General features: G+C 51.8%; 2 protein-coding genes across 2 annotated transcripts; one reads left to right on the top strand and one right to left on the bottom strand.

The window, feature by feature from the left end:
• Window positions 1-1,972: 1,972 nt before the first annotated feature.
• GTPBP2 (GTP binding protein 2) lies at window positions 1,973-13,472 on the bottom strand. Its single transcript, XM_038133457.1, has 12 exons — window positions 12,484-13,472; window positions 10,231-10,257; window positions 9,448-9,632; window positions 9,057-9,165; window positions 8,313-8,510; window positions 7,862-8,036; window positions 7,004-7,223; window positions 6,443-6,578; window positions 5,975-6,033; window positions 5,063-5,234; window positions 4,621-4,785; window positions 1,973-4,218 (listed from the first exon to the last, which is right to left on the bottom strand). Exons 1-12 carry the CDS (start codon window positions 12,664-12,666, stop codon window positions 4,021-4,023), a joined length of 1,827 nt encoding a protein of 608 aa, XP_037989385.1. The 5' UTR covers window positions 12,667-13,472; the 3' UTR covers window positions 1,973-4,020.
• A 24-nt stretch (window positions 13,473-13,496) lies between these two features.
• Window positions 13,497-17,046, top strand: LOC119699650 (MAD2L1 binding protein). The gene is made up of 2 exons (XM_038133465.1): window positions 13,497-14,110; window positions 14,730-17,046. Exons 1-2 carry the CDS (start codon window positions 13,925-13,927, stop codon window positions 15,258-15,260), a joined length of 717 nt encoding a protein of 238 aa, XP_037989393.1. The 5' UTR covers window positions 13,497-13,924; the 3' UTR covers window positions 15,261-17,046.
• The last annotated feature ends 18 nt before the right edge of the window (window positions 17,047-17,064 follow it).

Here is a 17,064-nt window from a genome sequence, read left to right as displayed (position 1 = left end):
CCTCTTACCATAGGTATTTGCATGCCATCATTGCTCAGTAATTCTGTTCCTCCTATAAAAGCAGCTACTGTAAGTGCAGCAGCTTATCCCAGGGAATCTCCAGCTAAGCCTTGGCTTGAACCCCTGTCTAATCACTCTGTATAAAACCTTCAACTCGTAGTTCTACTCTGGCTGCAGTTGCAGGCCTTGCCCTTACTGCGTAATTTATATGTGGTAGCTTAGCCCAGTTGTTCCTTCTCCCCTCCACCTGGAAGACAGTGATTTTTATTCCCTCCTTCCCACACCCCAGGATTTATGTTATACATGGTTTAATAATTCCCTCTGTGCAGCAGTCCATTGCATTATGGTTATCAGCAGCTCAGGAGTACACAAGAAAGACTGCTCCTGTCATAAAAGATTTAAGGAAGCAGTAACTGCATAGGCATACTTTTTGGTGGGCTCTTTGAAAACTCTGCATTAATTCATAATAATTGCTGTTGACACATAGCTGTTGAGCCCTCACTAGAAGGGATAGAAAATATGCCAAGAGTCACAAAGAACACTGTGAAAGCTTTTGTTTGGTGTAGATTGCATAGCCACATTTTTCCTCCTTCCCAGACTCTGAGTGATACTAGATACAACTTGCTGGCAGGTACCTGTTGTCACTGGGCTCTGCCAAATGACTTGTTCAGCTCTCTGAGCCGGAGGCCACAGTACAGTGGCCACTCCAGAGCTCCACAGATTACAACAGCCAACAAAGCAGAGTATCATGGAGGGGACGAGCAGGCACTGAGAGAGAGAGGGTGAGACTGGCTCCAGGGCAAGAGAAGTGCCCTCAGCTGCCTGCCAGGACTCAGCTCTGCTACACTGCGAGCTGCCTGGAGCCCGCCAGAAGCTCTGCTGCCAGTAATTTGAACGTGGCTCTTTGGGCGGGGGGAAGAATGTGCCACGTCAAGGCAGCTCTGGGTGGGGTTAGGAATCGAATTTCAAGGAGTTTCATCAGCTGCAGGCTTCCCTTCCTTGGGCAGCGGGGGGAAGGAGCCTTTCAGGCAGCAGATAATGATGCAGACTGCAGCTGTGTATCTCTGTGCTGCTTTCTGAACTGCATCATCATAAATGCAGCTGTTGAGCTGCTCTCTCCTTCCAGCAGACAGCCTGCGCTGGGATGCTGCTACATTACTGTCAGTGGAGTCTAATACTTGACAACACAGTCATGAGATTTGGCTCCTTGGAACAACAAGAAACTCATTCTGGTGTGTGCAGCTCTGGTAGTCGGTAGAGGAAGGAATTATGAAGTCACTCCCACTAATGACAGTCCTAACATTGCGAAGTGACAAATTTCCCAAAGTCCTCAAGTGTAGAGAAACAGCAACCAGTCTGGCAGGATTGTCTCATCTCCTGTGACAGTGGCACATCTCATTTCCTAAGTGTCTGGCAGGACTGGACTCTGCAGATGCCACTATCTGACACAAAAACAACTCTAGAAGAGGCAAATCCTTTCGGTCACAAGTCATCTCCACAGGGAAACCTTTCTGCCTCTACTCCTCCCAAGGGAACAACCTGTTCTCATGGAGACAAGGCAGTCACGAACCCCTTGATAAGGTCAAAGCTATTTTAGAAACAAATCACTGGTTAGATGTGTGCCCTAGAAAGCGTCTCTTTAATTAGGCTCTGGGGGAATTTGTGACTGTGAGGAGGCTCTCGCCACCGCCCGTTCCGCCCACAACGGCCCAAAGTGCTGTGTTCAGGGTGACGTGGCTCCCTGTCACCTCAGGCTGCACACCCAGGCTTACTCAGATAAGCCGGGAGCACAAGATTGTAAACAGCAGCGCGTGCATTCTTTCCACACCACGGCGCAGTATTTATAGGGCTGAACGCAGGAAGCTTAGGAATGGGTGAAGGGTAGCCAGCTCCAACTGTGACCCAGCTCCAAGGGCAGCAGGGTAAGAGCCCGGCTCCACCCTCACTCATTGTACAACTCAGCCAGCAAGCTCAATAAAACATCTTTATTCTGTACATTTATATAGATGCTTGGAGAACAGGGACAATCCCCAGCATTAGAAAAATTCAAGACAACAAAACAGCAATTATGAAGAGCATGGCACCAAGAACAGTCATGCCACAGATGGCAGGGATGAGGTGAGACCAGCCATCAGCTGTTTCAGAAAAGGTCACAGCACCCCCCTTTGGGGCAGAAAACACCAGTGCAAAAGAGTGCAAAGAGCTGGAGGCCCCCACCCCCAGTCAGCTCTCTTTGTGACCCACTAGCACCAAACGGAAGAGCCTGCTGGCAGCTGGGGCTTGTTCTTGCAGGCATTGGTGAAAAGACTGTGGTATTGAAATACCCAGCCCACTGCCAGAATGGGAGAAAAAAGTGATCCCGCTTGAGCAGTGACCCTGAGCCAGCAACTCCTTTCTCTCTGCTGGGGATGCAGCAGTTTTCAGCTGGTTTCAGGTGCTGAAAGGTGGTTTCCCGTGGTTTCAGTTTTCAGGTGCTCCCAAGGGACAGGTCACTCCTGCAACTATTAAGCTGCCTTCCTTTATGCCACCCCTTGACAGGCTTCCCCCCACCTCAGCATGCTCTTGGCAGGGTACAGCCCCCACCTTCCCACCCCACGATGGCCTCGCCCAGTGCAGACCCACGGCCCCACACAGCAGTGCCTGTGCCAGCAGCCCAGCAGCAGAACCTGCTCTCAGCATGGCACAAGGGCCACTTGGGTGTCCAAGTGCTATCACAGGCTCTCGTCCTTCTCTTCAGTCAGGGCTAGGAGGCCAGCACACCAACCAGCAGGGCTTGGTAAAGGCCTTTTGCTCACAGCAGACACATTTGGTCTAACACTCAACAATAAAACCAAAAGCCTATGTACAGCTTTACAGACCCTGCTGGACCCTCCAGGCTGCACAGCAGAGCTGCAAGACACAGTGGGAGACCTGTGCTCCACTCTACATACAGAGTCCTTGCTGGCAACATCAGCTTCCCTCTGACAACAAACACCGGTGGCAATGGAAAGAAAGGAATTCTTGCTCCAAGAGAAAAATCATGCCACTGTCAAAACAGAAGTTACCTGGTTTTGTGTAGGTAATGCAGCCTGTCCTCCTCACGCATTAAGGTAAGCGTGTGAGGAACAAGGTGGGCTGGGAACAGCCACACCAGGGAGGGAGCCCACTGCAAACCACTGTTCCCAATGTGCAGATGGCACCTTCAGGTGAACATCCATGGAAACAACCTGCTCGCACCAGCACAGGCCTGGGCCCTGCTCTGCTCCACAGAATGGTCTCCTGTCCAGCTGCTGCACGGAACAGATGCAAGTACAAACTCTGTCTTCATGATGTTATGTCAGGAGCTGTGCCACTCAGAGCAGTCACAGCTTGCTGGAAGTCATAAAGAGGGATGCTGACGAAATGTGTACATGTGAGTGGGAACAGGACATCTGTCCAACAGTAAGACACTCAGATTGGAGTAACGCAAAACCAATGCACAAATGGACACAGCAGATTAAAGCCAACCAAGATTCAAACAGTTAAAAAGTGTCTTGAACACATTCTGAGAGGTTCAGCCAAGCCCCTACAGCATGATCTGTTCCATCCCCTGCCCAGAAGGATGTACTGAAGGATGATTGGAGAGAACACTGTTATCAACTCAGTGCTCAGACAGCAAAAATGGGACCAGACCTCGTGTCAGAGATGGAAAAACATCCCATCACTGCTTGTCTTCAAGGTTGCTGTGCCTCCCAACCAGCAATTTTCAAACAGTAAACAAAGCCAATACTTGCTTGCCCAGGTCTGCAGGTACCTCTGATCTATTCTGAAGGAATCTATTCCAAATGAAAGCTGCAGGCGATGTGGAGAACATGCTTAACTTGTCCCACGTACGGCACTGAATGCAAGAAACTCTCTCATGCTCCATCTCAAAGTGCAGAGGAGGGACATCCACACTAGAACGGGACAGCAGCAGCTCCAGGCATTGCTCAGAAAGCCACAGGAGCTTCCAGCCTTCTCCCCAAGTGCTGGTGAGTGGAGATTTCTCTGACCTACTGGTAGTCAGAAGCTCAGCTGTCCAAGCCCCAGGGACTCCTCCAGGCCGTTTTCTTTGGTGGTGATGGCTTGGAGGTTAGTGACATGCCCAATGCCTTTGGTGACTCCTTCACGGAAAAGTAGTTTGGCTCCAATCTTCAAGTATTCAGGATGCTTGATGAACCTGAAACAGACAACTGCCTTCTCTCCTGTCCGCAGCTTGTCCTGAAAAGAAAAATGGAAGAGCTTAGACCCATCTCCCAATGCTTCTTCCCAAAGCATCTTCCTGATGCTTGGCAGGAAGAGGTACATGTGGATGGTAAGAAGATGAGGTAAATGAGCAGCCTTCTTCAGAGTGCAAGGCTTGAGCCCTTCCCATTACTGTATACACAAGAAGAGACAGGAAGACACAAGCCCTGAAGAATAGAGTTCACCCCTCTTCTTTAACATGTTTGGAGGAAAAGCAACCAAATGGGCAGGACAAAGGGATAGAGTCTGCTCCTAGGAAGGGACACAGCTATCCAAAATACCAGCAGCCCCCAGCTTTACTAGAGGGTGTAGTGGAATCTTAACAAACCCAACAAACCCCACAGGTCCATCTTCCTCCCCTTTCCTCCCATGGCCTACCTTTCCATGGATCTTCTCTACAATAGCTGTCTGTCGCACATTCCCCACATGCACCGTCACCTGAAACCCCTTCCGGAAAGTTGTGGCATGGAATAACAGCACGATCTCGGCTTCAAACACTGAGCAGATGGTGGGGTTCATTTCTGGGCTCACCATGACCATGCCCTGCAGAAAAACCCAAGGCTCAGACCAGTCAGGGCCAGTCCTCTTGCTTCTGAACAGCCCCCAAAACCACAAATAAACCTCCACTCTGTGACTTAGGCTTACATCCCATTCTCAGCCTTGTACTCACTGTAATTTGTAACCTGGCCATTCCCTCCCCTTCCAGCAAGTTTCCTGCAAACATTTCTACTTCATTCCCACCCTACCAATGCGGGATGCCTAGGGAAGCCTCCAGCCCTGCTCACTGGACCAGTGAACACCCTGCAAGAGCAGGACTAACCTTGCGCAGCAGGGAGCGGTCGAAGGGTCCGAGGGCCAGGGTGGCCGCCTGCCCAGCCCGCAGCACGCGGCAGGCAGAGCGGTTCCGTTGGATGCTGCACACTTTCAGACGAAGGAACTTCCCATCGTCAGTGGGACCAACCACCAAGTTCTCCCCTTCTCGGCAGATCCCACTGCCCAGCGTAGAAGAGCAGGACACAGTTAATCAGGAGACAAAGACATTTCACCCTCCAAGATTAACCTGAACAAATTCCCCAGGGCCAGGTCTTTGGACTCTTACCCTGGACCACCTAACAGGGAGACAAAGCTGCTGAGAATAAGGGTTTCTTACAGCAGGAGTGAAAATCACACTAGTACTCTTAAGAATCCCAGGTACAGACAGGGGCTACTGCACCCCCAGTGCTCTGCCACACTGCTTTGTTTCTGGTGGAGAGACCTCAGATGACACTCCTTCAGTGTGGGTGTGCTGATGGCCAGACTGCTCTGATCACTCCCGAACACAGAGGGACAGCTGCCTTTTCATGAGGTAGTGTGCAGTTAACCCCTGCTGGAATCAGAGGATCTACCTTTTACATTTCCTCCCCCCACCTGAGGTAGGAAGAAAGCAACTCCTTGGGATCATGCCTAACCTCTGCCAACTCTAGATTCCAGCATGCCTTCTTTGAGCATGCTTCAGGACACATTCCTAATCCAGCAATTTTAGAGCAGACTATCTGCTTGCCACCACAAGACCAATGGTCTGCTCACGTCACTTCCCAACACCCTGTAGAGCTCTACTCTCACATGGGTCAGTCATCTGGCAGCAATCAGAACTGAGCCTCACACAGCTTCCACTTCTGCAGCAGGTGACTCTAACTTTGTGGGAACTCCAGCAACCATTCACATCCACACGCATCTGCCTAGGCTCACTTACCTTGACAGAGTTCCTCCCACAACAGTCCCCACCTCTGGCACCGTATAAATTTCATCAACCTGCAGCAAGGCAACAAGAATAAGCTGCTCAGACTGACAGCTATGAAACAACACTCCAGAATGAGGACAAAGAGCCTGCCTCTTGTGTGGAAGGAGGTGATGTCTCTGCTGGTCATCAGACACCATCTCAGAGCTTCACCAGCTCCCACTACCTTTCCATCAGAGGAACAAAGCTCTTCCTTTTAAATAGCAACCAGAGAAATGATTGTATCCTGAGACAGACATCTCATGGTTAGGACAGATTCAGCCTATCAGGCTTTTATCAAGCACCAAGTCCTTTTTTAATGTCTCTCAATAGTCCAGGAGTTCACCACATCTCTACCTGTGGTGTCCAAATTCCCCAAACGTCTCTCCTATGGCACAGCAATGAGTCCAGTATCAGAGCTAGAAACAAACGACCCTTACCCACCTGAAATTCTGTATGTTGCTGCATTAATTCTTCCTGCTCTTTACTGTTGGTCAGTGGAGGGAGGATGTTGAGGAAGACTTTCAAGAGATCCAGGTTTTCCCCAGAAACACTGGACAGTGTGAAGATTGGGGTGATGCTGTCAGACACAAGTAGACAAAAATAAGCAGGAAGCCACGACACAGTTCCAGAAGGTTCCTGGGATTCTGAATCTACTGAGACCCACAAGAAGATGGATACTGTACCAGTAAGTGGCTAAAGCAGGAAGGGTAGATACAACTCCACAGTAACCCCTGCCTCAATGTTTGGTTGAGGCACCAATCCCTTGTCAACACACACTTTTCTCATGAAGAAGTAACTCTAATGCAGCCTTTGCTCCCAGAGCCCAGAAAAAAGTTTGGGAAGGGAAAATGCCTTCTTGGAGAATGCAAAGGTAGGAAACCTGACAAGGAGCAGAGATTTTCAAGATGTAGTCACCTCTCCTGTGTTCACCCTTCCCCAGATCTGCATGGCAGCCCATTCTGAATTGCCTGCTCCCAACAGAAGAAAGGAATGGTCCCTTACTTGGGAGATTGTGCAAACTGTTGTGCTGCTGTAACTGCATCGTCGTCTGAATTCACAAGCAGGGGGAGCTTGTTGCAGCCTGGCTGCTTCAGGATTCGTTCCAGCTGCTTCACTGTCCGTTCCACGGTGGCTTTTGAACACAAGTCGACCTTGCTGATGACAATGAAGAAGGGGACCTTGAGGGCCATGGCCAAGCCCAAGTGCTCTCGTGTTGTGCCCGCTGCAGGAGACAAGTGAGAGTGTAGGTGCAGCAGCAGTCATCACTGTAGCTTGTTTATGCTGATAGCTGTGTCTCCTGGCTATCCCACGGGCCCACTCTAGAGATTTCACTGTAACTGCTTAGTTCATCATGCATTGAAAAAGTCCAGTTATTCTTTTAAACAAAACTAAACATCAGTCCAGAAAAATAAAAACCACCAAGAAATTTCGTGAGTGATCTGTCTGCTTCAGAAAGATGCAGTACTTTTCATTCTTTGACCAAAGTTTGCCAGAGGACAGTTACAAAAATGTCAGAGATAAATGTGGGAGAATTCCAGATGCCTTTTTACAAGACTTTGGCATCCAGTACCCCTAAGAATATTTCAAAGTTGTTTTCTTTTCTGAGAAACACTGCCCCAAATCCTAAACAAATCCTCTCAGTCCAGGGTACAGTTTAATGTGGTCTACAGCCGGTAAGAGGATCCCAGATCTACTCCCCTCCCAGGCACTCATAGACACTGGCTTACAAGATATCAGTAGAAGCTTACAAATGAATAAACTTTTCTGAAAGCCATTCACAGCTGACAAGGACCCATTCCCCCCATTCTCCATTCCTCTTCACAAGTTGCACTCAATCCATGCAGGCAGGGCGACACTCACCAATGCCAGTGTTGGCACTAACCACCAGCATGGCAAAGTCTGGGCAGTAGCTGGTGAGGCCAAAGATGGTTGTTTTCAAATACTTGTGGTGGCCAGCCAGGTCAATGAAAGTGATCATTTTGGAAGAACTCTCACAGATCTCTTCTGCTGTCCGGGAGTCACTGTAATTTACCACCTAAGGGATAAGGAGCTTGTGAGAGAGGCAGCCCCAGCAGGCAAGTAAAGAAAACCCTTATCTATCCACTTTGATGTCAGAATTACTAACTAGAGATCATCCACCATGCGTGCAAGAAACAGCGTCTGCTGCAAACGTACAACCAACACTCCGGTTCAGCTTAAGGGACAGAGAAATGTGCCACCTCTCTTCCCTCCTGTCCCACTCACAGTTCTAACAGGAGGGTTATCCTAGTCTCCTCCAGCTTTCTGAGTTCAGAAACCTGCTCTCTCTTACCTCTCCTTTGCTGTTGAAGCCGAGGATCTCAAAGCTGATGCTCGATGTTCTTCCTGACTGGATTTCATGGAGATGCCGGAAGAGGTTGAGGCGTGCTCTGCCCCGCCCATTGTCCAGCTCTCCTTGCGTTAGGACACCCAACAGTGTTGACTTCCCTGAGTCCACATTCCCTAGGACAGCTACTCGAAGGTCTAGGAACTACAGGAAAAAGAACAAAGAAATCATTAAACTTGTACACCGTTGTGCTGAGTGCACAAGCACTACTGGGCAGTGGAGATGCAGCTCAGAGAGTTTCCCTACATCAGGGACAATGTGCAGTTTAACCTTGCTCAGATTCTGCTCCTGCTCACAGCAAACCACTGCCCAGCAGTCATGATACACTTCTAGACTTGAGATGTGACGTATCAGGCTTTGATATCACAAAAAAGGCTATTTGTTGCAGCAGACCTCTAAATCCTTCCTTGTTTGCACACGGGTCTGCATCAGAACCACTGCCATAAAAGCGAAATAATTTTTCACCTCTGATCCAGGCAATCTCCCGCACTGACATCTTTCTCAATCACAGTCTTGGAGATAAGAAGCGTTATCATCAAGACTCCCTCTGGCAGCCCTTTAAAGCATCTGCTATGGGCCAACCTATGACAAAGTGCCTCTAGGGTTTGGGCTCCCATCCCAGAAGGAAGCTGCTCATACAAAGCCTCTAGGTCTCCAGCAGGAGAAGACGGCCAAACCACAGGTCCCTACCTGCTGGTTGTCAGGCACCTTTCGGACAAGCACCTCCGTTATCTTCCTTGGAACATCGCTGTCGTAATCGACCTCCCTCTCCCGCAGCACCGTAATGTCAGCCCCAACCCTGCCACAAAGACAAAAGGAAGGAGTGAGATACACTTCAACTTGACAGCTCTTGCACCTCTATGGTAACAGCTGACAAAGCGAATGGGATGCAGGCTGGGGATAGCAGGGAAGGAGCCTCAAGCTTCCAGACAAAAGCCTTATAACTTTCCTCATGCTTCCAGAGCCTCAGGACTGAAGGAATGTCAATCATACAGGGGCTTTGTAGGATGGAGCCGCCAGCTGCTCAGGGGACTGCAGGGAGTCACGCTGGTGGGCCCTGCAGACAAAAGGGAGCACGTACTTCTCTGCCATGCGGCGCAGCGTCTTGAGCGAGGCTCGCATCTCCTCCTCCGAGAGGCCCACCAGCAGGCCATTGTCCTCCACGCCGATCTGATAGACGGCCTCACCCCGGCCCTCCTGCAGTCGCCACTTCATCTGTGTGACCAGGTGCTCAAAGCGATACTGCGAGGGGTTCACCAGCTTCAGCTGTGTAACAGAGGGGTAGTTCTAGTCACAGCCTGGACGCAGACAATCTCATTGCCCAATTCCCAAGCAATGTTCCCAACTCTGACCCTCCTCTAGAAAGCACAGCCTGTAGTAGTGTCTGAACAGAAGCCATGGGACAGGTCAGAAGGGGTTTCACAAAGGTACAAATATATGGTAAAGGGACTTTACTGCATCCTGACAAAGGGATCTGTACCCTACCTGCTGCAGGGTTAAAGACAGCACTCTGGGATCAATCTGTGATCCAGGAACCAATAAATGCAAATGGCAGAGCAGCCACCAGAAAGTGGCAAATCATTTTCAGGGGTATCTGCATCTCTCTCTCAAGAAAAATACAGTAGGCATCGCATACTAGAAGAGATTCCTAAAAATCAGTACTGAGGTCAAGCTTTTCCAGCTCAGCAGACTGGGTAAAGCTTGGCACAGAGACACAGAAGATGAATGGTAGTTCCTTAGTGCAGTGTCCACTTTTCTGTCCTTTACTTGGCCATATTACCCATAGGCTGTCTTTGGTGAAGTTACTCACTGCAAAATAACCCTCTGGGAGGAAGACCTCCTTCTGCAACCTCAAAAGACTCACCTTGTACTCGATGTTTCCATCTTCTGCCTGGTCAGAGAATGAAACAAGACAGAAGAGTTAGATGCTGTGCCCACAGGGACTTCTACAGGCACCTGCCCATATATTCTGAAGCTGGTGCTCAAGATTTCAAAGAGACGGAAAGTGGCAGAAAGAGACTGTGTTAGGTCCCAGCCTTCTGCCATTCTTTCCTACACTCAACTAGAAATTTCCTTATGGTTTGTTTGTGCTGTTTGTATCCCACATCATGAACACCAAAGGACAAAACTAGAGCACAAGGGTAATACTGTCCGGGGGGAAATTTTTTTCTGGACAGTAAAGAATAGGGCCAGCCTAACAGTCACAGAGAGAGAGAGAGTTCCAGTTTCAAAAAGGTACAGGCCAGCATATGATTTAAAGTCTCCCCCCTCCACCCATCCATGACCCGCAAAATGTCAAAATGTCAACCCCAGCATCCCACTTCCACCCTATCCAGCAGCTTCCATCCATCCAATGTGCAAAGAAACAGGGGTCTGAGAACAAAAGCTTCTGCTTCCTCGTCTGCTCAATGATACTCTCTCTCACTCAATTAGTTTTTCATTGACTCCCTTCTACCTCCTTATGTATCTTCTCTCTACAAGGAAGGACTACAGACATAAAGAAGCAAGGTAATGACTCATTTGCCAGCTAGTCACTGGCCAGAGTTCTGGAGAACCAGACCTGATTGGGACAGTCTGTACACAATATGCTCAGAAGTACTTTCTCAGGGAAGGCCAGATGGGGTTGTAACAGAAAGGTCCGGGTACTCATCAAGCTCAATTCAACCAAAACAGACTTCAGCTTACCAAAGAGAATATCTAATTTTACAATTAGATATACAATATTTAAGTAATTTCCCCCAGTGATTCAATATAAGTACCACTAAAAAAGGGTTGGAGCCCGCAGGAAGCCACATACCCTGTCAGACTAAATGGGGCTGGCAAGAGTAAGCACTTCCTTTTCCTCTGGACACCTATTTGCATGCCAGCAGAGGCAACAGCCCTCTCCTTGCCTTCCAGCTCAGCTCTTAACCACAGCGGTGCTTACAGTGGCAAAAGGCCAACAGAAGTTCTCAATTGTCAGCTCAGTTCTCTGGCAGCAGAGCTGTGCCATGAGAAAAAGGTACTTGTGGCAGGTTTTCCTCTCTTGCCATCTATCAGCTTTCCAGTTCTAAGCAAAACTCATTCACCTACTGCACTGTGATCTAAATAAGGGAGTGGGTCTTCTCCAAGGCACTTGAGACTAGAAAAGCAACAAGCCTAGACTTGCTGGGACACACACTGCACAGGGTAGCCAGAAACAGGAAGCTGAGTTGAAACCACAGGGGACTCTCCAGCCTCCAGCTGAAAGGAACAAGAACTCAACTGCAGCTGCAGGGCACAGTCCTGCCCGTGGAGAAGATCTAACAGTAGCAAAGCGCTGTTTTCACATCTTCCCAAGAGTCCCGGGCCTGCCTTGCGGAGGAATTGCTCCCTCCCAGCACAGGCTATTATATATTTTACAGAAAGTTCACTGACGGGGGGCCAAGCAATTGAGTCTGAGCCAATGTCATTCTCCCCACTCCCCACAGTGACAGTTTTCTGAGAGCAGTGACAGCTGCCCCAGCTGAGCACACACCTACGGAACTACCAAAGCCACTTCTTCCTGCTGCAAGACAAGTGCCTCACCCTCTGTCCACACCACCTGCAGCCCTATGTAAGGAACCAGCTGTCAAATTAGCCGGTAAGGGAGTCACCAGAACCCGTCTGGAGCTGGAAAGGGGCTCAGACCCACCGGATCGTCTCTCGGGGAGGGAGAGATGCAAACGGGATGTTTGGAACTACGAGCCGAGCAAAGCTTTATTTTCGAAGCTATTTCGGTCGCGGGCGGCAAAGCGCCCGCAGACAGACGCCACGCAGCGCGATACTCCTCTCGGACAGGGTCCGGTGGAGCCCGCAGGGCACTCGCTGGCACCGGGGCGCGAGCACGGCCCGGAGGAGAGCCCGGGGCAGGCGGGCACAGGCTCCGGGGCCGGGGCTGCAGGACCGCTCCTACGGCTGCTGTCAGCTCGACCCCGGCCCGCCGGCACCTCCAGCCAGACCCGCCACCCAGCCCGCGGGGTCCGGCCGTGGTACCGACCCGCTCCGGGGGGACACCGACCTCCGGCCCCTCCCGCCCCTCAGCGGCAGCGCCCCCCGCCCCCGGGCCTGGCCTCGTTCCCTCCGCGGCTGACGGGACGCGGCGGTCGCCGGAGCTCACCTCGGGCGGCAGGTACGGGGGGTTGTTGGCCTTCCCTCCGCGGCTCCGCCCGTTCTTCTTCTTCGTCTTCGAGCCACCGCCGCCGCCAGGCGCGGCCCCCCCGCGCCCGCGCAGCGCCGCGCCTGCCCCGCCGCCCGCCGGCCGACAGCAGCCCCCGAACAGCTCTGACACCCGCGAGTCCATGGCGGACACCGCGGCCCCGCCGCCCCCTGCAGCGCCCGCTCCGCTCCCCGCCCGGCCCCGCCGGCCCGGCTCCGGCCCCGGCGTCACCGACCGCCGCGCGGCGCCCCCGGGAAAGCGAGTCCCGCCCGCCTACAACGCCGAGAACGCCCCGCGCGCCGCCCGCTCGAAACTACACCTCCCGGCGTGCCCCGCGGCGCGAACAGCTCGCTCCCGTACGGGTTTCGTCCGCGGGGGCTGATGGGAGTTGGAGTCCAAGGGAGAGGGCGCCGCCTGTCGGCCGCGGCCGACGACGCGCGGGATACCGCCGCTCCCCGGGCCCCGCTGGCCGGGATCTGCGGACGCCCGTGGGTTATCCCTTTGGCAGTTCACAGCCCCGGCTGCCCTGGCTATTGACATCGAGCGATCAGTCATTCTGGATTCGGGAAAATGGGGCACTTTTGAAGCTGTTTGGCATTGGCGGTAGCTCATGACTACGCAGAGGCAGCAGCCCGACACAGAGCGATCCCAAAGCACACATTAGGATCCAACGCGGGGGGCGGCCGGAACAGCAAAAGAACCTCCAGCTGTGCGCATCCCCCCACTAAGTGTATTCCCAGTCTCCAGTTCCACGGCCATTGCGCCTTCTCTTTCCCTGCCGCATGCCCTGCGGAGAGCGACGCTGGATCATCGTTCGTGTACAAGCGACATCCTCCGTGGCGCTCCGCATAGGTGGCCGCGGTTCACGTAAAGCAGCCTTGGAGCGGCTCCTCTCGCCATCCCGCCCTCCACTCGCCGTGCGCTGGAGGCGGCACCCAATGGGGCGGCAGGCACAATGTTTCCAAACAAGGCACAATGTTTCCAAACACGGCACTCCCTGCACGCTCCCCGCCTCCTCCTCTCCGCGGCAGCGTGAAGGCGGCTCCTCCTCCCGCAGCCGCCAGGGCTGCCGGGAGCGGGGCGGAGGACATCGGAGCCGCTTCCTGCGGCCCTCCCCGGACGGCCCCGCAAGAAGCAGCCCGAGCTCCCGGCACGGCCTCAGCCGGGCGGCCCCGGGACGGGCTCGGGCGGGGGAGCGGAGGGGCGGGGCTGCGCAGCGACCCCGCCTCCTGCCACGCCCACCAAGCGCGGGCGGCTCCGCCGCCGGAGGGCGCGCGGCGCGGCGCGTGCGCCACTCCCGTGAGGCTCCGCGGCGGCGGCGGCATTCAAACCCGCGGCGGCCGTTGGGGGCGCGTCATTGGCTCTTCGTTCCCCGGCGCTGGCGGGCTTGGATCGCGGCGGCATGAGGCCTCGGGGGGACAGGTCGGCGCTGGGCAGCCCCGCGGTGGCCGTGGCGTTCCCGGGAGCTGTGTGCCGGGGCAGCGGCTACCGCTTCGCCTGCGAGCTCCTGAAGCACGTCCTGCACCAGCGGAACCAGCTCCCGCTGCCCTACGAGCAGCTCGCCTACTTCTGCCGGCAGGCGGCCCAGGTGAGGGGCGGCGGCCGCGGGGTGCTCGGAGGCGGCCCCCGGGCCGGGGGATTAGGGGGGCCGTGGCGTTTGAGTTTTGCTGGCGAGCTCCTTTTCTCGCTCGGGGACTCGCACGGCAACGTGTCGGCGCTTTTAAATAAAGCGCTTGTTGTGGCTGCATCCCAAATCTTACCTCTTGTTTTCCAAACGAGGCAAAGGCCGCGTTAAGTTCGGGCTGCTGGAGGTGCCAACAAATTCCTCTTGATTGATTACTTCCTACTTTCCACTCAAATCGTGTCACTGCTTTGTTACCTCTAAGCAAAAAACCAACCAAACAAAATACTGTTAAGAGATTTCATAGAGATGGCTGACCTTTGAAAGATGGGCTTCTAATTCCTATTGGAATTCATCAGTAGCGCGATTCAGATTCCAGCTGAGTAGCTATGGATTGTGCTTTTGTGTTCCTCTTGCATCTCCTTGATGTGGAGAGAATATGCGCATCTTCCCCATGTGTGTATCTGTAGCTCTCAAAATGAACACAAACTGCTTGTTCCTTGACTCTCTGGGATGGGCCGTGCTTTCTGCTAAGTATAATACATGTTCATACCTAAATGTGTTAATATGAATTTTTGTTTTCCAGGATGGAGGTGGAATTGAGAAACCACATTCCCTGGGCCTGGCAAGCAGAAAGTGCCAGCAGCTGCTGACGGAGCTGGAGGGATTGTTCCAGCACCTGGAAGTCATGTTTAGTCTGACGCTGGTTCCTCGGGTTCTTTTCCTACTTGGAGGCAATGTCATGAACCCCAAGGAGCTCTATGAGCTGAATTTGGAGGGGTTCTGTGAGGGCTCTGCTGAAGAGAGCCTCCAGACTGCGCCCTGTGTTCGCCAGCTCTTTCACCGCCTGTTTGTCGCTGATGTCTTCAGTGAACTTAAGGCTCTCCCTGTCACAGGCACTCTAGTCCTGGTCCAGGGCCACCGTGACTGTGGTGTTGAGTGGTTCCGGCCCAAGCTCAACTACCAAGTGCCGAGCCGAGGGAGGAAGCTGACTGTTAAGTTGTCCTGCGATGGAGACCTCCACGTTAGTGCCTCCCTTCCACAGCACACGGCATCTACTTGGGAGGACTATGTCTGGTTCCAAGCACCAGTGACCCTCAAAGGCTTTAGTGAATGAATGGATTCCATAGAAACTTAATTGGAATATTGATTACTTTTTTTCCTTTAGGTGTCAATTTTAGCAAATGTAACCATGTATTTTTGAATCATGTCTCTGATTTTTTTTTTTTTTCTTCATGGTGTCTGCTGCCTTCCTGTATCTTGCTGCGCTCCTCTATTGTCCTTATTTCCTGAGTTGTTGTTGAAGGCAAATCCACTTTAAGGCACAGTTGCACACAGGTCCAGCGGCTCTTTAGGGACCCGAGCTGTGACCCGGGATGAATTAATGTGTTGGGAATAAAACTTCCCTGCTGAGTGCTTGCTGAACTGGTACATGCTGGATACATCCAATCTCCTCCTGAGTTTTAATATGGCCGTTTTCTGACCCTGCCTTTGCCACGTTACCCATAGGCTCTCTTAGGTGAAGCTATTTCCTGCAAAATAACTCTCTGCGAGGAAATCCTGCAGGCTTTAAAAGGCTCCGCACAGCAGGAAAACCAGCGGGCAAAATCGGACTGGGACACGGAGGTAACATTGTTGCAGAAGAGGGATTTATTCCCAGCTAGTAAAGAATGGGACAGGATGAAGGCAGCTCCTCTGCAAATGGCTGGAGCTGCCAGGGCTGCCGTGGAGATGGGCGGAGCCGCTTCCAGGGGCCCCCTGGCAGCTCCACAAGCGACAGCCGCAGCTCCCAACGCTGCCTCAGCTGCCGTGGTATGCGCCCCACTTGAGTACTCAGGTGCTTGTGCATCTATTTCGTAATATTGCACTTTCCTATAACTCACTTACTGTTCCTTAACACTCCAAAGTAAGACTTGGCAGCAACTGAAAAATCTTGTAGCTAGTGCTGTCTTGGAGATGGAAAGAGTCTGGTAGTGTGGAGGCAGGGTAGCAATAAGCAAGTTATTTTTTTACTAATCTTTGCCTAACAGCCCTGACAATTGGTTAGATATAAGATTAAAAGTAAGCAGTTTCTTTGCTAACCCTCTTCAGAGGAAGTTAGAAGTGCTGCTGCAATAATGGAAGATTACTCTCACTTGAGGAAGAAACTTTGACTTTAAATGTTTCTGAAATGCATAGAAATCAGGGGAATGTGATCAAGTTTAGCACTATCTTTACCTGCAAAATTTGTGCTCTTAGTCAGATTGTTTCACTTAGAATCAGATTTGAGCCTGTTCTTGTGGGCTGGTGTCTACTGCAGAACAGGATGGGGAGAGAAGCCTTGAGAGCAGTGTGTTAGAACTAGATACCTGCTGGAGTTGTCTTCAGTCAGCTGGGCTATTATCTGTGCTGTAATGAGCTTTCAGTAACTTGAAATAACTCCTACCATTTGAAGAGAAAGGTGAACCTACTGGCAGTGAGGGTACTTGCTGTTACTAGTCAAAAATGCACAATGGGGTGGTAAAAGTCCTTTGTGAAGAGGGTGGAGGTTGAAGTAACCCTCTACGCTTGGTGCATATTTTAACCTTGACCTTTTGGATGGAATGAGATGATAGAAGTAGTAGGAACTTGATTTGAAATTTTTGAGCTTGGAGAACACTAGAGTGCCCTCTCTGCTGTAGTATCCATTAATATCTGTTTACAATGTGCAGTAGCTGCTTCTTAAGCTCATTCTAGGGGAAAAACTTTGAGTGAAGAAAGCTGCCTTATGTGCAGCTGCCCTCTTGAATATGAAATCTCAGGTCTCTTGAAGGAAATGTAACTTGAATGTAGGAGTGTTTGTGCTCAGGAGATCAAAACCTTTTATGTTTCCACCAAAGCTGCTTGTAACACGTTTAAGAATGCAGGTGCCCCAAGTGTTTAAAGAAGCTTTTAAAAGGAAC

This window comes from Motacilla alba, chromosome 3 (genome assembly GCF_015832195.1).
Source record: "Motacilla alba alba isolate MOTALB_02 chromosome 3, Motacilla_alba_V1.0_pri, whole genome shotgun sequence".
Classification (NCBI taxonomy): domain Eukaryota; kingdom Metazoa; phylum Chordata; class Aves; order Passeriformes; family Motacillidae; genus Motacilla; species Motacilla alba.
This window is presented reverse-complemented; position numbering and strand designations above follow the sequence as displayed.

Coding starts and splice junctions, on each gene's coding strand:
- LOC119699650 (XM_038133465.1), top strand. CDS start 13,925: ATGAGGCCTCGGGGGGACAGGTCGGCGCTGGGCAGCCCCGCGGTGGCC. Junction 14,111..14,729: donor TCTGCCGGCAGGCGGCCCAG/GTGAGGGGCGGC, acceptor TTTGTTTTCCAG/GATGGAGGTGGAATTGAGAA.
- GTPBP2 (XM_038133457.1), bottom strand. CDS start 12,666: ATGGACTCGCGGGTGTCAGAGCTGTTCGGGGGCTGCTGTCGGCCGGCG. Junction 8,037..8,312: donor GCTTCAACAGCAAAGGAGAG/GTAAGAGAGAGC, acceptor CTTATCCCTTAG/GTGGTAAATTACAGTGACTC. Junction 7,224..7,861: donor TAGTGCCAACACTGGCATTG/GTGAGTGTCGCC, acceptor TGTCTCCTGCAG/CGGGCACAACACGAGAGCAC.